Genomic DNA, 22,228 nt, shown 5'->3' with positions numbered 1-22,228 from the left:
CCCTATTGGCTTTCGTAGCTGAACTGGGACTAGAACTCACTATCTCCTGGTGATTGGCCTAAAAGTAACCCTATTGGCTTTCATAGCTGAAATGGGACTAGAACTCATTATCTCCTGGTGATTGGCCTAAAAGTAACCCTATTGGCTTTCGTAGCTGAAATGGGACTAGAACTCATTATCTCCTGGTGATTGGCCTAAAAGTAACCCTATTGGCTTTCATAGCTGAAATGGGACTAGAACTCATTATCTCCTGGTGATTGGCTTAAAAGTAACCATATTGGCTTTCGTAGCTGAAATGGGACTAGAACTCATTATCTCCTGGTGATTGGCCTAAAAGTAACCCTATTGGCTTTCATAGCTGAAGTGGGACTAGAACTCATTATCTCCTGGTGATTGGCTTAAAAGTAACCCTATTGGCTTTCGTAGCTGAAATGGGACTAGAACTCATTATCTCCCGGTGATTGGCCTAAAAGTAACCCTATTGGCTTTCGTAGCTGAAATGGGACTAGAACTCATTATCTCCTTGTGATTGGCCTAAAGTAACCCTATTGGCTTTCGTAGCTGAAATGGGACTAGAACTCATTATCTCTTGGTGATTGGCCTAAAAGTAACCCTATTGGCTTTCGTAGCTGAAATGGGACTAGATCTCATTATCTCCTGGTGATTTGCCTAAAGTAACCCTATTGGCTTTCACAGCTAAAATGTGACTAGAACTCATTATCTCCTGGTGATTGGCCTAAAGGTAACCCTATTGGCTTTCGTAGCTGAAATGGGACTAGAACTCATTATCTCCTGGTGATTGACCTAAAGTAACCCTATTGGCTTTCTTAGCTGAAATGGGACTAGAACTTATTATCTCATGGTGATTGGCCAAAAAGTAACCCTATTGGCTTTCGTAGCTGAAATGGGACTAGAACTCATTATCTCCTGGTGATTGGCCTAAAAGTAACCCTATTGGCTTTCGTACCTGAAATGGGACTAGAACTCACTATCTCCTGGTGATTGGCCTAAAGTAACCCTATTGGCTTTCATAGCTGAAGCAGGACTAGAACTCACTATCTCCTGGTGATTGGCCTAAAAGTAACCCTATTGGCTTTCGTAGCTGAAATGGGACTAGAACTCATTATCTCCTGGTGATTGGCCTAAAAGAAACCCTATTGGCTTTCGTAGCTGAAATGGGACTAGAACTCATTATCTCCTGGTGATTGGCCTAAAAGTAACCCTATTGGCTTTCATAGCTGAAATGGGACTAGAACTCATTATCTCCTGGTGATTGGCTTAAAAGTAACCCTATTGGCTTTCGTAGCTGAAATGGGACTAGAACTCATTATCTCCTGGTGATTTGCCTAAAGTAACCCTATTGGCTTTCACAGCTAAAATGGGACTAGAACTCATTATCTCCTGGTGATTGGCCTAAAGGTAACCCTATTGGCTTTCGTAGCTGAAATGGGACTAGAACTCATTATCTCCTGGTGATTGACCTAAAGTAACCCTATTGGCTTTCGTAGCTGAAATGGGACTAGAACTCATTATCTCCTGTTGATTGGCCTAAAAGTAACCCTATTGGCTTTCGTAGCTGAAATGGGACTAGAACTCATTATCTCCTGGTGATTGGCTTAAAAGTAACCCTATTGGCTTTCGTAGCTGAAATGGGACTAGAACTCACTATCTCCTGGTGATTGGCCTAAAGTAATCCTATTGGCTTTCATAGCTGAAGCGGGACTAGAACTCACTATCTCCTGGTGATTGGCCTAAAGTAACCCTATTGGCTTTCGTAGCTGAAATGGGACTAGAACTCATTATCTCCTGGTGATTGGCCTAAAAGTAACCCTATTGGCTTTCGTAGCTGAAATGGGACTAGAACTCACTATCTCCTGGTGATTGGCCTAAAGTAACCCTATTGGCTTTCGTAGGTGAAATGGGCCTAGAACTCATTATCTCCTGGTGATTTTCCTAAAGTAACCATATTGGCTTTCGTAGCTGAAATGGGACTAGAACTCACTATCTCCTGGTGATTGGCCTAAAGTAACCCTATTGGCTTTCACAGCTAAAATGGGACTAGAACTCATTATCTCCTGGTGATTGGCCTAAAAGTAACCCTATTGGCTTTCGTAGCTGAAATGGGACTAGAACTCATTATCTCCTGGTGATTGACCTAAAGTAACTCTGTTGGCTTTCGTAGCTGAAATGGGACTAGAACTCACTATCTCCTGGTCATTGGCCTAAAGTAACCCTATTGGCTTTCGTAGCTGAAATGGGACTAGAACTCATTATCTCCTGGTCATTGGCCTAAAAGTAACCCTATTGGCTTTCGTAGCTGAACTGGGACTAGAACTCACTATCTCCTGGTGATTGGCCTAAAAGTAACCCTATTGGCTTTCATAGCTGAAATGGGACTAGAACTCATTATCTCCTGGTGATTGGCCTAAAAGTAACCCTATTGGCTTTCGTAGCTGAAATGGGACTAGAACTCATTATCTCCTGGTGATTGGCCTAAAAGAAACCCTATTGGCTTTTGTAGCTGAAATGGGACTAGAACTCATTATCTCCTGGTGATTGGCCTAAAAGTAACCCTATTGGCTTTCGTAGCTGAAATGGGACTAGAACTCATTATCTCCCGGTGATTGGCCTAAAAGTAACCCTATTGGCTTTCGTAGCTGAAATGGGACTAGAACTCATTATCTCCTTGTGATTGGCCTAAAGTAACCCTATTGGCTTTCGTAGCTGAAATGGGACTAGAACTCATTATCTCCTGGTGATTGGCCTAAAAGTAACCCTATTGGCTTTCGTAGCTGAAATGGGACTAGATCTCATTATCTCCTGGTGATTTGCCTAAAGTAACCCTATTGGCTTTCACAGCTAAAATGGGACTAGAACTCATTATCTCCTGGTGATTGGCCTAAAGGTAACCCTATTGGCTTTCGTAGCTGAAATGGGACTAGAACTCATTATCTCCTGGTGATTGACCTAAAGTAACCCTATTGGCTTTCTTAGCTGAAATGGGACTAGAACTTATTATCTCATGGTGATTGGCCAAAAAGTAACCCTATTGGCTTTCGTAGCTGAAATGGGACTAGAACTCATTATCTCCTGGTGATTGGCCTAAAAGTAACCCTATTGGCTTTCGTACCTGAAATGGGACTAGAACTCACTATCTCCTGGTGATTGGCCTAAAGTAACCCTATTGGCTTTCATAGCTGAAGCAGGACTAGAACTCACTATCTCCTGGTGATTGGCCTAAAAGTAACCCTATTGGCTTTCGTAGCTGAAATGGGACTAGAACTCATTATCTCCTGTTGATTGGCCTAAAAGAAACCCTATTGGCTTTCGTAGCTGAAATGGGACTAGAACTCATTATCTCCTGGTGATTGGCTTAAAAGTAACCCTATTGGCTTTCGTAGCTGAAATGGGACTAGAACTCACTATCTCCTGGTGATTGGCCTAAAGTAACCCTATTGGCTTTCGTAGCTGAAATGGGACTAGAACTCATTATCTCCTGGTGATTGGCCTAAAAGTAACCCTATTGGCTTTCGTAGCTGAAATGGGACTAGAACTCACTATCTCCTGGTGATTGGCCTAAAGTAACCCTATTGGCTTTCGTAGGTGAAATGGGCCTAGAACTCATTATCTCCTGGTGATTTTCCTAAAGTAACCATATTGGCTTTCGTAGCTGAAATGGGACTAGAACTCACTATCTCCTGGTGATTGGCCTAAAGTAACCCTATTGGCTTTCACAGCTAAAATGGGACTAGAACTCATTATCTCCTGGTGATTGGCCTAAAAGTAACCCTATTGGCTTTCGTAGCTGAAATGGGACTAGAACTCATTATCTCCTGGTGATTGACCTAAAGTAACTCTGTTGGCTTTCGTAGCTGAAATGGGACTAGAACTCATTATCTCCTGGTGATTGGCCTAAAAGTAACCCTATTGGCTTTCATAGCTGAAGCAGGACTAGAACTCACTATCTCCTGGTGATTGGCCTAAAGTAACCCTATTGGCTTTCGTAGCTGAAATGGGACTAGAACTCATTATCTCCTGGTGATTGGGCTAAAGTAACCCTATTGGCTTTCGTAGCTGAAGCAGGACTAGAACTCACTATCTCCTGGAGATTGGCCTAAAAGTAACCCTATTGGCTTTCGTAGCTGAAATGGGACTAGAACTCATTATCTCCTGGTGATTGGCCAAAAAGTAACCATATTGGCTTTCGTAGCTGAAATGGGACTAGAACGCATTATCTCCTGGTGATTGGCCTAAAAGAAACCCTATTGGCTTTCATAGCTGAAATGGGACTAGAACTCATTATCTCCTGGTGATTGGCCTAAAAGTAACCCTATTGGCTTTCGTAGCTGAAATGGGACTAGAACTCATTATCTCCTGGTGATTGGCCTAAAAGTAACCCTATTAGCATTCGTAGCTGAAATGGGACTAGAACTCATTATCTCCTGGTGATTTGCCTAAAAGTAACCCTATTGGCTTTCGTAGCTGAAATGGGACTAGAACTCATTATCTCCTGGTGATTGGCCTAAAAGAAATCCTATTGGCTTTTGTAGCTGAAATGGGACTAGAACTCATTATCTCCTGGTGATTGGCCTAAAAGTAACCCTATTGGCTTTCGTAGCTGAAATGGGACTAGAACTCATTATCTCCTGGTGATTGGCTTAAAAGTAACCCTATTGGCTTTCGTAGCTGAAATGGGACTAGAACTCATTATCTCCTGGTGATTGGCCTAAAAGTAACCCTATTGGCTTTCGTAGCTGAAATGGGACTAGAACTCAGTATCTCCTGGTGATTGGCCTAAAAGTAACCCTATTGGCTTTCGTAGCTGAAATGGGACTAGAACTCACTATCTCCTGGTCATTGGCCTAAAGTAACCCTATTGGCTTTCACAGCTAAAATGGGACTAGAACTCATTATCTCCTGGTGATTGGCCTAAAAGTAACCCTATTGGCTTTCGTAGCTGAAATTGGACTAGAACTCATTATCTCCTGGTGATTGGCCTAAAGTAACCCTATTGGCTTTCGTAGCTGAAATTGGACTAGAACTCATTATCTCCTGGTGATTGACCTAAAGTAACCCTATTGGCTTTCATAGCTGAAATGGGACTAGAACTCATTATCTCCTGGTGATTGGCCTAAAAGTAACCCTATTGGCTTTCATAGCTGAAATGGGACTAGAACTCATTATCTCCTGGTGATTGGCCTAAAAGTAACCCTATTGGCTTTCGTAGCTGAAATGGGACTAGAACTCACTATCTCCTGCTGATTGGCCTAAAGTAACCCTATTGGCTTTCATAGCTGAAATGGGACTAGAACTCACTATCTCCTGGTGATTGGCCTAAAGTAACCCTATTGGCTTTCGTAGCTGAAATGGGACTAGAACTCATTATCTCCTGGTGATTGGCCTAAAAGTAACCCTATTGGCTTTCGTAGCTGAAATGGGACTAGAACTCATTATCTCCTGGTGATTGGCTTAAAAGTAACCCTATTGGCTTTCGTAGCTGAAATGGGACTAGAACTCATTATCTCCTGGTGATTGGCCTAAAAATAACCCTATTGGCTTTCGTAGCTGAAATGGGACTAGAACTCATTATCTCCTGGTGATTGGCCTAAAAGTAACCCTATTGGCTTTCATAGCTGAAATGGGACTAGAACTCATTATCTCCTGGTGATTGGTCTAAAAGTAACCCTATTGGCTTTCATAGCTGAAATGGGACTAGAACTCACTATCTCCTGGTGATTGGCCTAAAGTAACCCTATTGGTTTCGTAGCTGAAATGGGACTAGAACTCACTATCTCCTGGTCATTGGCCTAAAGTAACCCTATTGGCTTTCGTAGCTGAAATGGGACTAGAACTCATTATCTCCTGGTCATTGGCCTAAAAGTAACCCTATTGGCTTTCGTAGCTGAACTGGGACTAGAACTCACTATCTCCTGGTGATTGGCCTAAAAGTAACCCTATTGGCTTTCGTAGCTGAAATGGGACTAGAACTCATTATCTCCTGGTGATTGGCCTAAAGGTAACCCTATTGGCATTCGTAGCTGAAATGGGACTAGAACTCATTATCTCCTGGTAATTGGCCTAAAAGTAACCCTATTGGCTTTCGTAGCTGAAATGGGACTAGAACTCATTATCTCCTTGTGATTGGCCTAAAGTAACCCTATTGGCTTTCGTAGCTGAAATGGGACTAGAACTCATTATCTCCTGGTGATTGGCCTAAAAGTAACCCTATTGCCTTTCATAGCTGAAATGGAACTAGAACTCATTATCTCCTGGTGATTGGCCTAAAAGTAACCCTATTGGCTTTCGTAGCTGAAATGGGACTAGAACTCACTATCTCCTGCTGATTGGCCTAAAGTAACCCTATTGGCTTTCATAGCTGAAGCAGGACTAGAACTCACTATCTCCTGGTGATTGGCCTAAAGTAACCCTATTGGCTTTCGTAGCTGAAATGGGACTAGAACTCATTATCTCCTGGTGATTGGCCTAAAAGTAACCCTATTGGCTTTCGTAGCTGAAATGGGACTAGAACTCATTATCTCCTGGTGATTGGCTTAAAAGTAACCCTATTGGCTTTCGTAGCTGAAATGGGACTAGAACTCATTATCTCCTGGTGATTGGTCTAAAAGTAACCCTATTGGCTTTCGTAGCTGAAATGGGACTAGAACTCACTATCTCCTGGTCATTGGCCTAAAGTAACCCTATTGGCTTTCGTAGCTGAAATGGGACTAGAACTCATTATCTCCTGGTCATTGGCCTAAAAGTAACCCTATTGGCTTTCGTAGCTGAACTGGGACTAGAACTCACTATCTCCTGGTGATTGGCCTAAAAGTAACCCTATTGGCTTTCATAGCTGAAATGGGACTAGAACTCATTATCTCCTGGTGATTGGCCTAAAAGTAACCCTATTGGCTTTCGTAGCTGAAATGGGACTAGAACTCATTATCTCCTGGTGATTGGCCTAAAAGAAACCCTATTGGCTTTCGTAGCTGAAATGGGACTAGAACTCATTATCTCCTGGTGATTGGCCTAAAAGTAACCCTATTGGCTTTCATAGCTGAAATGGGACTAGAACTCATTATCTCCTGGTGATTGGCTTAAAAGTAACCATATTGGCTTTCGTAGCTGAAATGGGACTAGAACTCATTATCTCCTGGTGATTGGCCTAAAAGTAACCCTATTGGCTTTCATAGCTGAAGTGGGACTAGAACTCATTATCTCCTGGTGATTGGCTTAAAAGTAACCCTATTGGCTTTCGTAGCTGAAATGGGACTAGAACTCATTATCTCCCGGTGATTGGCCTAAAAGTAACCCTATTGGCTTTCGTAGCTGAAATGGGACTAGAACTCATTATCTCCTTGTGATTGGCCTAAAGTAACCCTATTGGCTTTCGTAGCTGAAATGGGACTAGAACTCATTATCTCCTGGTGATTGGCCTAAAAGTAACCCTATTGGCTTTCGTAGCTGAAATGGGACTAGATCTCATTATCTCCTGGTGATTTGCCTAAAGTAACCCTATTGGCTTTCACAGCTAAAATGGGACTAGAACTCATTATCTCCTGGTGATTGGCCTAAAGGTAACCCTATTGGCTTTCGTAGCTGAAATGGGACTAGAACTCATTATCTCCTGGTGATTGACCTAAAGTAACCCTATTGGCTTTCTTAGCTGAAATGGGACTAGAACTCATTATCTCCTGGTGATTGGCTTAAAAGTAACCCTATTGGCTTTCGTAGCTGAAATGGGACTAGAACTCATTATCTCCTGGTGATTTGCCTAAAGTAACCCTATTGGCTTTCACAGCTAAAATGGGACTAGAACTCATTATCTCCTGGTGATTGGCCTAAAGGTAACCCTATTGGCTTTCGTAGCTGAAATGGGACTAGAACTCATTATCTCCTGGTGATTGACCTAAAGTAACCCTATTGGCTTTCGTAGCTGAAATGGGACTAGAACTCATTATCTCCTGTTGATTGGCCTAAAAGTAACCCTATTGGCTTTCGTAGCTGAAATGGGACTAGAACTCATTATCTCCTGGTGATTGGCTTAAAAGTAACCCTATTGGCTTTCGTAGCTGAAATGGGACTAGAACTCACTATCTCCTGGTGATTGGCCTAAAGTAATCCTATTGGCTTTCATAGCTGAAGCGGGACTAGAACTCACTATATCCTGGTGATTGGCCTAAAGTAACCCTATTGGCTTTCGTAGCTGAAATGGGACTAGAACTCATTATCTCCTGGTGATTGGCCTAAAAGTAACCCTATTGGCTTTCGTAGCTGAAATGGGACTAGAACTCACTATCTCCTGGTGATTGGCCTAAAGTAACCCTATTGGCTTTCGTAGGTGAAATGGGCCTAGAACTCATTATCTCCTGGTGATTTTCCTAAAGTAACCATATTGGCTTTCGTAGCTGAAATGGGACTAGAACTCACTATCTCCTGGTGATTGGCCTAAAGTAACCCTATTGGCTTTCACAGCTAAAATGGGACTAGAACTCATTATCTCCTGGTGATTGGCCTAAAAGTAACCCTATTGGCTTTCGTAGCTGAAATGGGACTAGAACTCATTATCTCCTGGTGATTGACCTAAAGTAACTCTGTTGGCTTTCGTAGCTGAAATGGGACTAGAACTCATTATCTCCTGGTGATTGGCCTAAAAGTAACCCTATTGGCTTTCATAGCTGAAGCAGGACTAGAACTCACTATCTCCTGGTGATTGGCCTAAAGTAACCCTATTGGCTTTCGTAGCTGAAATGGGACTAGAACTCATTATCTCCTGGTGATTGGGCTAAAGTAACCCTATTGGCTTTCGTAGCTGAAGCAGGACTAGAACTCACTATCTCCTGGTGATTGGCCTAAAAGTAACCCTATTGGCTTTCGTAGCTGAAATGGGACTAGAACTCATTATCTCCTGGTGATTGGCCAAAAAGTAACCATATTGGCTTTCGTAGCTGAAATGGGACTAGAACGCATTATCTCCTGGTGATTGGCCTAAAAGAAACCCTATTGGCTTTCATAGCTGAAATGGGACTAGAACTCATTATCTCCTGGTGATTGGCCTAAAAGTAACCCTATTGGCTTTCGTAGCTGAAATGGGACTAGAACTCATTATCTCCTGGTGATTGGCCTAAAAGTAACCCTATTAGCATTCGTAGCTGAAATGGGACTAGAACTCATTATCTCCTGGTGATTTGCCTAAAAGTAACCCTATTGGCTTTCGTAGCTGAAATGGGACTAGAACTCATTATCTCCTGGTGATTGGCCTAAAAGAAATCCTATTGGCTTTTGTAGCTGAAATGGGACTAGAACTCATTATCTCCTGGTGATTGGCCTAAAAGTAACCCTATTGGCTTTCGTAGCTGAAATGGGACTAGAACTCATTATCTCCTGGTGATTGGCTTAAAAGTAACCCTATTGGCTTTCGTAGCTGAAATGGGACTAGAACTCATTATCTCCTGGTGATTGGCCTAAAAATAACCCTATTGGCTTTCGTAGCTGAAATGGGACTAGAACTCATTATCTCCTGGTGATTGGCCTAAAAGTAACCCTATTGGCTTTCATAGCTGAAATGGGACTAGAACTCATTATCTCCTGGTGATTGGTCTAAAAGTAACCCTATTGGCTTTCATAGCTGAAATGGGACTAGAACACATTATCTCCTGGTGATTGGCCTAAAGTAACCCTATTGGCTTTCGTAGCTGAAGTTTAAGTTTAAGTTTAATCAGATTTGTATGCCGCCCCTCTCCGCAGACTCGGGGCGGCTCACAGCAATAGCAATACAATGTAAGACAAATCCAATATTTAAATTAATTTAAAAAAACACCACAAGTTAAAACCAATCATACACACTAGCGTACCATGCATAAATTTTATGAGCCTAGAGGGAAGGAACATGTCAATTTTCCCATGCCTGACGACAGAGGTGGGTTTTAAGGAGCTTACGAAAGGCTAGGAGGGTGGGGGCAACTCTGATATCTGGGGGGAGTTCGTTCCAGAGGGTCGGGGCCGCCACAGTGAAGGCTCTTCCCCTGGGTCCCGCCAAACAACATTGTTTAGTTGACGGGACCCGGAGAAGGCCAACTCTGTGGGACCTAACTGGTCGCTGGGATTCGTGCGGCAGAAGGCGGTCCCGGAGATATTCTGGTCCAGTGCCAGGAAGGGCTTTATAGGTCATAACCAACACTTTGAATTGTGACCGGAAACTGATCGGCAACCAATGCTGACTGCGGAGTGTTGGTGTGACATGGGCAAATTTAGGAAAGCCCATGATAGCTCTCGCAGCTGCATTCTGCACGATCTGAAGTTTCCAAACACTTTTCAAAGGTAGCCCCATGTAGAGAGCATTATAGTAGTCGAGCCTCGAGGTGATGAGGGCATGAGTGACTGTGAGCAGTGAGTCCCGGTCCAAATAGGGCCGCAACTGGTACACCAGGCGAACCTGGGCAAACGCCCCCCTCGCCACAGCTGAAAGATGTTTCTCTAATGTGAGCTGTGGATCGAGGAGGACGCCCAAGTTGCGAACCCTCTCTGAGGGGGTAAGTGACTCCCCCCCCAGGGTGATGGACGGACAGATGGAATTGTCCTTGGGAGGCAAAACCCACAGCCACTCCGTCTTATCCGGGTTGAGCTTGAGTCTGTTGACACCCATCCAGACCCCAACAGCCTCCAGGCACCGGCACATCACTTCCACTGCTTTGCCGACTGGACAAGGGGTGGAGATGTAAAGCTGGGTATCATCTGCATACTGATGATACCTCACCCCATGCCCTTGGATGATCTCACCCAGCGGTTTCATGTAGATATTAAATAGTAGGGGGGAGAGGACCGACCCCTGAGGCACCCCACAAGGGAGTAACCTAGAGGTCGACCTCTGACCCCCCACTAACACCGACTGTGACCGACCAGAGAGGTAGGAAGAGAACCACTGAAGGACAGTACCTCCCACTCCCAACCCCTCCAGCCGGTGCAGAAGGATACCATGGTCGATGGTATCGAAAGCCGCTGAGAGGTCATGAAGCACCAGGACAGAGGATAAACCCCTGTCCCGGGCCCGCCAGCGATCATCCATCAGCGCGACCAAAGCAGTTTCTGTGCTGTAGCCGGGCCTGAATCCTGACTGCTGAGGACCTAGATAATCAGCTTCTTCCAAGGACCGCTGGAGCTGGAGCGCCACCACCTTCTCAACAACCTTCCCCATAAAGGGAAGGTTGGAGACTGGTCGATAGTTGTTGAGAATGGCTGGGTCCAGGGAAGGCTTCTTGAGGAGGGGGTGCACAAGTGCCTCCTTGTAGGGATCCGGGAAGGACCCCCTCCCCAAAGAAGCGTTGACAATCTCCTGGACCCAGCTCCGTGTCACCTCCCTGCTGGCCGAAACCAGCCAGGAGGGACACGGATCCAGTAAACAGGTGGCGGAACTCACAGCTCCAATGGCCTTGTCCAGTTCATCAGGTGTCACCAGATCAAACTCTTCCCAGACAGGTGGACAAGTACGTGCCCCAGTCACCTCAACTGACTCGTTGTCAGTCGACTCTGTATTCCAATTGGAGTCGAGGTCCGCTCAGATCTGAGTGATTTTATCAGCGAAAAACGTGTTAAAATCCTCGGCACTACTCTGCAAGGGCTCCCCAACTCCCCCCTGATTAAGAAGGGAGTGGGTCACCCTAAACAGAGCGGCCGGGCGGGATTCCGCTGATGCAATCAAGGCGGAATGATACGCGCATCTTGCCGCCTTGAGCGCCACTTTGTAAGTCTTAACATGTGCTCTTACAAGTGTTCGATTGGATTCGGACTTACTCTTCCTCCATCGCTTCTCTAGACGTCTCTTCTGGCGTTTCAACTCCCGGAGCTCCTCGTTGAACCATGGAACTCTACGGGGTCTAGTGCCGCGGAGAGGTCGCAACGGCGCAGTTCGGTCAAGAGCCTCCGCTGCAGCCTTGTTCCAGGCCTCAGCCAGAGACTCTGCCGAACTGTGTATGAGTGTATCTGGAATAACCCCAAGCGCGTTCTGAAAGCCCTCTGGATCCATCAGGCGTCTGGGGCGGAACAGCTTAATCGGTTCCGCCTCCCTGCGGGGAAGGATTGGAGCCAGGAAGTCAAGCCGCAGTAGAAAATGGTCTGACCATGACAAAGGCAACACTTCTAAGCCCCTTAGTCTCAGACCATTACTCAGTTGCTCAGAGAGGAATACCATGTCGGGTGCATGCCCCCCCTCATGAGTCGGACCCTGTACTACTTGGGTCAGGTCCATGGCTGTCATGGTGGCCATGAACTCCTGTACCAGTTCAGAGGTTTCACCGAGCGACGGCAGGTTAAAGTCCCCCAAGACAATAAGTCTGGGGAACCCCACCGCCAACCCGGCTACCTCCTCGAGTAGCACAGGCAGGGCTTGTGACACGCAGCTGGGAGGCAGGTACGTGAGAAACAAGCCCACCTGGACCCCTAAGTCCAACTTCACCAGGAGGGACTCGCAGCCCGCAATCTCTGGAGCAACGAGTCTACGCAAGCCAAGGCTCTCCCTGGCTATAATAGCCACTCCTCCCCCCCTTCCCTGGGGTCGAGGCTGATGCCATATCTGAAACCCGGCTGGGCAAATTTCAGAGAGAGGAACTCCTCCCTCTGGGCCCAGCCAGGTTTCAGTAACACATGCCAGGTCGGCCTCCTCATCCAGGATCAGATCCCGGATGAGGAGAGCTTTATTTACCACCGACCTGGCATTGAGTAGCAGCAGCTTGAGCCCAGGGCCAGAATTACACTCATCACCAGCACCCAGGATTGGGTTCACAGAGCCGGAACAAGGGATCGTTATTAAGCAACGATCTCTCGTTCCCTTGGAATGGCCAGCTCTGTGGCCCCCTGAAATGGGACTAGAACTCACTATCTCCTTGTGATTGGCCTAAAAGTAACCCTATTGGCCTAAAAGTAACCCTATTGGCTTTCGTAGCTGAAATGGGACTAGAACTCATTATCTCCCGGTGATTGGCCTAAAGTAACCCTATTGGCTTTCGTAGCTGAAATGGGACTGGAACTCATTATCTCCTGGTGATTGGCCTAAAAGTAACCCTATTGGCTTTCGTAGCTGAAATGGGACTAGAACTCACTATCTCCTGGTGATTGGCCTAAAGTAACCCTATTGGCTTTCGTAGCTGAAATGGGACTAGAACTCACTATCTCCTGGTGATTGGCCTAAAGTAACCCTATTGGCTTGCGCAGCTGAAATGGGACTAGAACTCACTATCTTCTGGTGATTGGCCTAAAAGTAACCCTATTGGCTTTCGTAGCTGAAATGGGACTAGAACTCACTATCTCCTGGTGATTGGCCTAAAGTAACCCTATTGGCTTTCGTAGCTGAAATGGGACTAGAACTCATTATCTCCTGGTGATTGGCCTAAAGTAACCCTATTGGCTTTCGTAGCTGAAATGGGACTAGAACTCATTATCTCCTGGTGATTGGCCTAAAGTAACCCTATTGGCTTTCGTAGCTGAAATGGGACTAGAACTCATTATCTCCTGGTGATTGGCCTAAAGTAACCCTATTGGCTTTCGTAGCTGAAATGGGACTAGAACTCATTATCTCCTGGTGATTGGCCTAAAAGTAACCCTATTGGCTTTCGTAGCTGAAATGGGACTAGAACTCACTATCTTCTCGTGATTGGCCTAAAAGTAACCCTATTGGCTTTCGTAGCTGAAACGGGACTAGAACTCACTATCTTCTGGTGATTGGCCTAAAGAAACCCAGTCAGCCTTCATGGCTAAAGTGGGACTAGAACTCACAGTCTCCTCGTTCCTGCCTGGCGCCTCAACCGGGTGACCAAACTTTTATTTCCCATCCACTTTAACCGTAAACAGGAAGGGAGCTTAAAAATCCGCCAAGCCCCAATTTTCCGCTGCTAATTGACATGATGGTTAAGCGAGTTTTGCCCCATTTCATGACCCCATTCTTGAATCAATGCAGCTGTTAAATTAGTCACGGGGTTTGTTCAATGCATGTTTGAATAACGGCCCTCCGTCACTTGTTTCCAGTGCCGTCGTAACTTAGGTCGTAGCAAGTCGAGGACTTGCCCGTGGGTCTGCCCTTGATCTCCCCACCCCACCCGATTCATTCATAGCCCATGTCAGGTCTTCCTCTCTGTTAGAATGTCTAGATCAGTGTTTCCCAACCTTTGCCACTTAACTATATCTGGACTTCAACTCTCAGAATTCCCCAGCCAGAGTTGAAGTCCAAATATCTTCAAGTTGCCACGGTTGGGAAACACTGGTCTAGATAATATAATAAACCTTCAACAAACTTTAAGCACAGTAAATGTAGCAATGTGGGTTAGTCATCAATGAATCAATACAAAATAGAACAATATTATTATATACAGATAGGCAAATAAACAATAGCAGTTACACAGTCCAATGTCATATACACATATAATCCTAATAATGGTTTACAAGCCAGGTTCTCGCACACAGCAAAATATACACACAGCAAATATAAATCTCTCTAGTATAAACTCCTCCAAGAGGAACATCGTTGGCTCCCTCTTATGGCCAACCAGCAAATGACACTTAAAGGTACAGTCTTTAACTTACATTGTTAGCTTCTGTATTGCAACACCCAACATAGTTACATACAGTATAGTAACACCCTCCATTCAAAATGGTGTAGATGAGAAATGTATCCACTGCTGCTCACCCAGAGGAAGTAGGAAGTCGAACTCCGGCCCAGCCAGTCCATGACGTTGAAGAGAAGGAAGCAGCAAACGGGAGTGAAGAATTTCTCTGAGGTGGGGAGAAGATGGGGAGACCCATGGAAGAGTTAGAAGGGTTAAACTCAGCCCTCCAAGTCCCAGAAGGAGAGTACACAATCCAACCAAGAAACCACTAAGACCAACAACAACACTGACAGGGCAAACCATTGCTTCTTGTTCTACCCTCAGGTGCTTTGGAGAATAGGTTGACTCCTTCTTTGGGGCAGCCTCTGAGATATTGGAAGGCTGCTATCCTGTCTCCGCTGGTCCTTCTTTACATTAAACTAAACATACCCAATTCCTGCGTATGTTTTAGCCTCCAGCCCCCTAATCATCTTTGTTGCTCTTCTCTGCACTCTTTCTAGAGTCTCAACATCCTTTTTGCATCGCGGGGACCAAAACTGGATGCCGTATTCCAAGTGTGGCCTTAGCAAGACCTTATAAATTGGTATTAACACTTCACGTGATCTTGATTCTATCCCACTGTTAATGCAGCCTAGAACTGTGTTGGCTTTTTTGGCAGTTGCTCCCCTACTCCCTTTTAGCACACCGATGATGTTCCCTAGTAGGGTCATAAAATGTCTTCAAAAAATTATCCATCTCGGAGAGTGTTGTGGTTAGCTCTGGCCCAGCTCCTGCCCCAAGGAATGTGCAGGTGGATGTGGGGGAAACATCCACATGCCACAGGCCTGTTTTGCTCCCGATAGAATCTGCTGACGAAGTCTCCTCTGACCAAGGAAGCGTGAATGACAGGGAAGAGGGGAGTTTGGCAGACAGCCCAGGAGGAGATCAATCTTCCTTATCATCCCTGGATTCTGAACAAGAACGTATGACAGACCCACGCATGCGGAGAGTGATGCATAGGAGAGAACAACTGAAGGATTATTACAGGAGATAAGTGAGGCCACCTGTGGTTGGGTGGGGCTGCTGTAATTAGTGCTACAGATAAAAGGAGCAGCGTGTTGATTTAGCCTTGTGGAAGTTTATCTGATTCATAGTTTCGTCAAGATCGTGGTTTTGCTGTGTGTGGACTTTCTGGACTTTGGAATTGGACTCAATTTCCCAGTTACTGGGTGAGAAATTGGATTGCATTTAACCTGTGCCTTGTGTGTACCAGAAAATCCCTTTGACATTTAAAAAGGGAGTTTTTTCTGCTTTTCTGTTGATAAAGACTTTTGGTTTTCCTTCTATTGTGTGTCTTTCTGGACTAATTATCCTGTAATTACGGGCGGTTGGGACATGCCGGCAGAACAGAGAGCACCAAAGACCCACATGGATGTCCCTCCTCCTCCTCTTCCTCCATTATCTCCCTCCCAAACTCCACTCCTGTCTGATATCGTTCCCTAATTAGATCCTGAAATGCTCGCGAGAAAACTGAACTTAGAGCACCACCAAGAAGCAATGTTCTTCCTCATTCCTCTCTTCCTTAATTTCCTTCAGGCTCTGATGATGTTACCTAGTTGGGTTATGAAACATCTGCAAAAAACCCCACCAAGCTCAAAGAGCACCAAGAACCAGTATTCTTCCTCATCCCCCTCCTCCTTCATTCATTGATGACATTATCTAGATGGGTCGTGAAACGTCTACAAGCTTAGAGAGCGCCAAGGAGGCAGCTCTTTCCCAACACCTATTCTTCAACTTGGAGATGCGTTGAGGAGTGGATCCCTTTCCACAAATACCCCTCTTGAACTTGCCTCGGCCAAGGCAAACCACCCCCGGCCCCTCCCTGTAATTCAACGACTCGTCACTCACGCCAAGAAGGGTCTGGCGAGGAGCTGACGATTCTCGTGGTGATCGCCGGAAACACCGAGAGGCTAATGGAGAAGTCCATAACGATGGAGAGGGCCAGCAGCCAAATCTGAAGCGGAAAAAAAGCAGAATCCGCAATGGGAACGTGAACCACAGTACCTGGATCGCTCGGTGGTCTCCCTTCCACTGGCATCGAATGAAGCAGGATGCCAGAACAGGTCTTATTTTCGGAAAAACACGGGTAGATATTTAATAAACAGTGTACACTCTGGGTCATTTTACCTATACATAATAATAGCAATAAGAACATTCTTAGTTTACATATAACAGTATTCACCCGACTTCTAATTTCTACTTCTGTTACACTGGGAAACAATTTGTAACACCTTTTCTGACATCCTAGATCCGAATGAATGAAATATTCTCACTGAATACTTTGTTCTGTACAAAGTTGAATGTGCACAAATAGCAGGTGAAATTGATTGTCAATCAATGTCACTTCCTAAGTGGACAGTTTGATTTCACAGAAGTTTGACTTGGAGCTATATTGTGTTGTTTAAATGTTCCCTTTATTTTTTTGAGCAGAGTATATAGAGTATATAAAGACTCGGGGCGGCTCATACAAATCTAATAAATTATTATTATTATTATTATTATTATTATTATTATTATTATTATTATTATTATTATTATTATTATATATATAATTGGGCCGAGAGGCAAAAAAGGAGCTGTGATGTTCCTTCAATACACCAGGGTGATTCGACACAAAAATATGTAACCCTTCCCTGGTGCAGAGCTGAAGGGATTGGATACTGTAGCCTAGAGGTTAATTCTCTGCCTTACAAGGCAAAGGTTGCAGGTTCAAGTCCCAGTTAGGGTATGGCTGGCTGATGAGGCCAAAATAAGGCCGAAATATATCTATCCTAGTCTCCCTTAATTTTCAAATTCAGCAAAAAACAGACTCGGAACACTTAAACAACACAATATAACTCCAAGTAAATCAAACGTCTGTGAAATCAAATATATATATATACAGTGGTACCTCATGATACGAACCCCTCGTCTTACGAACAACCCGAGATACGAACCCGGGGTTCAGAAAATTTTTGCCTCTTCTTACGAACTTTTTTCTTCTTACGAACCTGCCGCCGCCACCCGCCGAGAAGCCCCGCCACCCGGCTGTCGCTTTTTGAAACAGCCGGGGGGCTTCCCAGCAGCCTTCTGAACCCGAACGCCAAACCCGAACTTCCGGTTTCGGCGTTCAGGAGGCCGCCGAGAAGCCGCCCGGTTGTTTTGAAAGGTGACAGCCGGGCGGTGGGGCTTCTCAGCGGCCTCCTGAACCTGAACTTTTGCCGAACTTCCGGGTTCGGCGTTCGGGAGGCCACTGGGAAGCCCCGCCACCCGGCTGTCACCTTTTAAAACAGCCAAGGGGCTTCTCAGCGGCCTCTCAAACGCCGAACCTGGAACTTTGGCGTTTGGCGTTGGGGAGGCTGCTGGGAAGCCCCCCGGCTGTTTCAAAAGGTGACAGCCGGGCGGCGGCGTTTTTTTGCAGGGTTTTTTTTTGGGTTGCCCGGATTAATTGACTTTACATTGTTTCCTATGGGAAACAATGTTTTGTCTTACGAACTTTTCATCTTACGAACCTCCCCCTGGAACCAATTAGGTTCGTAAGACGAGGTATTACTGTATATTATAGTTAATTAGGCAACATGAGCATCAAACTGCATTTTTAGTGACTTTTAACTATTAGTTATATATTGTGTTATTACTGTTGTGAGCTGCCCCGAGTCTACGGAGAGGGGCGGCATACAAATCTAATAAACAATAAATAATAATAATAATATTTTTTTACGTAGCCATCTTGCTAACTTCCCAGAAAATCTTGGTGCTGTCAGCGATGAGCAGGGTGACGATTCCACCGAGATTTGAAGGTCATAAATACAGTGGAACCCCGACATAAGAGCTGCTCTACTTAAGAGCAACTCGAGATAAGAGCTGGGAGGGGAGAGATATTTTTGTTCTACTTACAAGCCCAAATTCGAGATACAAGCGCCAAGGAGCTGTCTCCTGAAGCCAAACGCTAACTTCCGCGTTCGGCTTCAGGAGACAGCTGCGAAGCGGCGCGCGTGTTTTAAAAGGTTGCAGCCGGCCTGGGGGGCTCGGGGGGGTGCTAGCAGCTTTCTTTCTTGCTCTTTTTCTTTCTCTCTTTTACCTTCCCTTCCTCTATTTCTTCTTTTCTTTCTCCTTCCCACCTTCTTCCCTCCCTCCCTCCCTTCACTCATTCCTCTCTTACTCTCCCCTTTCATAAGTTTCCTTGCTTCCTTCCTCTGTTCCTGTCCCTTCCCCCTTTCTTTCTTTCTTTCTTTCTTTCTTGCTCTTTTTCTTTCTCTCTTTTACCTTCCCTTCCTCTATTTCTTCTTTTCTTTCTCCTTCCCACCTTCTTCCCTCCCTCCCTCCCTTCACTCATTCCTCTCTTACTCTCCCCTTTCATAAGTTTCCTTGCTTCCTTCCTCTGTTCCTGTCCCTTCCCTCTTTCCTTCCTTCCTTCCCACCCTCCGTCCATTCATTCACCCATTCCTCTCTTGATCGCTTAAAGCCGGTCCCTGGTGCAAAAAGGGTTGGGGACCTCTGTCCTACAGGATTGGGTGGCAGAGAAGTTGAACATATGTAAATTTAAAAGTTTAAGAAAGTTTATAAGTTAAGTGAAAGAAACTTCATTATTCATTTATATGTACATGTACATTTCTTCATTAAAAACATGTCTTTCTGCATAATTTAGACTAACTTTGTGAGTTTTTTGAGGGCTGGAACCAATTAAAATTATTTACATTAATTCCTATGGGGAAAAGTCGTTCGAGATAAGAGCTGCTCGACTTAAGAGCCCAGGTCCGGAACGAATTAAACTCGTATCTCGAGGTACCACTGTAGTATCAAAATAGATGGGATGTACATATGATGGCTGACTATTGTTGGAGCATCAAGCGAGAATTAATCTACAGATTAAGCACTCCAGACAAAGCTATAAGCGAAGAATTATATTTTAAGATGTATAATTACCATTCGATTAAAAATATATATTTGTGTGAACACAATTTAACTTGCAGTAACTATCATAGCCTTTGTATGAATAAAATTATTCTTTGTAAACAGTATAATTGGTACGTTTTCCCTTTCCTTTCCTTTATATACACAATTTGTATGGCTTTTGAAGGTACCCCATAGCTTAAAAATTTGACGTGATAGGCAAAAACTGGGATTATTTTTGGGTCCAGAGGCCAAAAGTTAGTTGGAAACAACTCAGAGATTTCAGACAATGAAATTGCTGTTCTCCAGTGTTACCTGATGTCATTGCTAAAACAAAGGCTTCTTACCTTCTTGAGCACACTGAAAAGGGAGGGGTTGGGGGTAACCACCCCACTCCCCCCGTTCATGATTTCTGGCGGGCAAGCCAAGCTGTCCTTCTCCACCATCACGGCCTTCCCATTCTTCACGCTGAGCAGTTCTCCTTTGGAACCATCTGCCACAAGAGCTGAGCCGTCTTCTGCAGAGACATATAAGCAAGGATCCCCCTCGTCAAAATCAAATGACATTGCAACTTTTTAAAGCTATATATATATATTGTAAAGCTCGGCTTACAACAGTTCCTTTAGCGACTGTTCGAAGTTACAACACTCAAACAAGTGACCGTTTTCCCCCCACACTTATGACCATTGAGCCTCTGCTCAGGAGTTCAAAATTCAGACGCTTGGCAAATGGATCCTATTTATGTCAGATTCACTTTAAAAATATTTAACAGCTGCAGGGATTCGGTTAACAACGATGGGAAGGACGGTTATAAAATGAGGCAAAACTCACAATGATCTGATTTAGCAAAAGAAACTGGGGGGGTCACTTATGGTCAAAAAGTCGAGGAGAACCTGTAAAACCAAGAGTTGTTCGTAAATTTTCAGCTTACAAACTTTCATAGAAACATAGAACAGTGTTTCCCAACCTTTTTTGAGCCGCGGCACATTATTCACACTTACAAAATCCTGGGGAACACTGAGCCGGGGGGGGGGGGGGGGCGGCATACAAATCTAAATAATAAATAAATAAATAATAAAAATGGACAAAAAAACCCTCTCTTCCTCCCTTTCGCCCTATTTCTTCCCTATCTCTTTCTTTCCCTCTCTCTCCATCCCTCTTTCTTTCTTCCTTCCTCTCTTTTTTGCTCTTTCTCTCGCCCTCCTTCCCTCCTTCTTTCTCGCTTTCTCTCTCTTGCATTCTTTCTCTCTTTCTTTCTGTCTCTCTTGCTATCTCTTTTATTCTTTCTTCCTCTCTCCCTTGCTTTCTCTCTCTTTCTCTCTCTCGCTTTCCTTCTCTCTTCCTCTTTCTCTCTTGCTTTCTCTCTTTCTCTCTCTCTTCCTCTCTCCCTATTTCTTGCTTTCTTTCTCTCTCAGACACACTCTCTCTTTCTGTCTCCCTTGCTTTCTCTCTCTCTTGCTTTCTCTCTTTCTCACTCTCGCTTTCCTTCTCTCTTCCTCTTTCTCTCTTGCTTTCTCTCTTTCTCTCTCTCTTCCTCTCTCCCTATTTCTTGCTTTCTTTCTCTCTCAGACACACTCTCTCTTTCTGTCTCTCTTGCTTTCTCTCTTTCTCTCTTCCTCTCTCCCTATTTCTTGCTTTCTTTCTCTCTCAGACACACTCTCTCTTTCTGTCTCCCTTGCTTTCTCTCTCTCTTGCTTTCTCTCTTTCTCTCTCTCTTGCTTTCTTTCTCTTTTCCTCTCTCTCTCTTTCTCTATTTCTTTCTTTCTTTCTCCCTTGCTTTCTCTCTCTGTCTCTGTTGCTTTCCTTCTCTCTTTCTCTTTCTCTCTTGCTTTCTTTCGCTCTCTCTTCCTCTCCACCTCCCGGTACCCCGCCCGAGTTCTACCTGCAGGAACGGGTGGTGGTGCGCCACGAAGGGCGGCACTTGGAGGCCACCATGGCACCGTTGTCATCACGGCGCAAAGCCACGCAGTCCCGGATCGCTCGCTTCTCCGGCCAGCAAGCCGGCTGCCTGGGAAAACGGCGCGCTTTTTAAATGCGCGCTTTTCAAAGGTGGCGCTTTCCCAGGCAGCCGACTTTGCTGGCCGGAGAAGGGAGCGATTCAGGACTGCGTGGCTTTGCGCCACTTCAAAAATTTCTGCGGGGGGGAGGTCCTAATGACTGTGCAGGTGCACGCCCACGCAGCTTAAAAGCAACAGTGGCCAGCGCCCTCCCACCGAGCTCCAAAAGTTCACTTCCCATCACAGCCAGGGAAGCTCCAGCCAGGCCGGGCTCGCGGCACACCTGACCATGTCCCGCGGCACACTAGTGTGCCGCGGCACACTGCTTGGGAAACACTGACATAGAAGACTGACGGCAGAAAAAGACCTCATGATCCATCTAGTCTGCCCTTATACTATTTTTTGTATTTTATCTTAGGATGGATCTATGTTTATCCCAGGCATGTTTAAATTCAGTTACTGTGGATTTACCAACCACGTCTGCTGGAAGTTTGTTCCAAGGATCTACTACTCTTCTAGTAAAATAATATTTTCTCATGTTGCTTTTGATCTTTCCCCCAGCTAACTTCAGATTGTGTCCCCTTCTTCTTGTGTTCACTTTCCTATTAAAAACACTTCCCTCCTGAACCTTATTTAACCCTTTGACATATTTAAATGTTTCGATCATGTCCCCCCTTTTCCTTCTGTCCTCCAGACTATACAGATTGAGTTCATTAAGTCTTTCCTGAT

At 45.0% G+C, this 22,228-nt stretch overlaps 1 protein-coding gene across 1 annotated transcript in view; it reads right to left on the bottom strand.

Annotated features, from left to right (window-relative positions):
- SLC29A2 (solute carrier family 29 member 2) overlaps positions 1-22,228 on the bottom strand; it is a 136,330-nt gene that overhangs the window by 79,108 nt on the left and 34,994 nt on the right. The window contains exons 9-11 of the mRNA XM_070766334.1: positions 19,850-20,019; positions 16,479-16,584; positions 14,672-14,757 (exon numbers count right to left, since the gene is read on the bottom strand). Coding sequence (XP_070622435.1) covers positions 14,672-14,757; positions 16,479-16,584; positions 19,850-20,019 — 362 coding nt within the window. The remainder of the gene's footprint in view (positions 1-14,671; positions 14,758-16,478; positions 16,585-19,849; positions 20,020-22,228) is intronic.

Source organism: Erythrolamprus reginae, chromosome 13 (genome assembly GCF_031021105.1).
Source record: "Erythrolamprus reginae isolate rEryReg1 chromosome 13, rEryReg1.hap1, whole genome shotgun sequence".
In the NCBI taxonomy this organism is placed as follows: domain Eukaryota; kingdom Metazoa; phylum Chordata; class Lepidosauria; order Squamata; family Dipsadidae; genus Erythrolamprus; species Erythrolamprus reginae.
The sequence above is the reverse complement of the archived record's forward strand: the minus strand, read 5'-3'. Positions and strand labels throughout refer to the sequence as shown.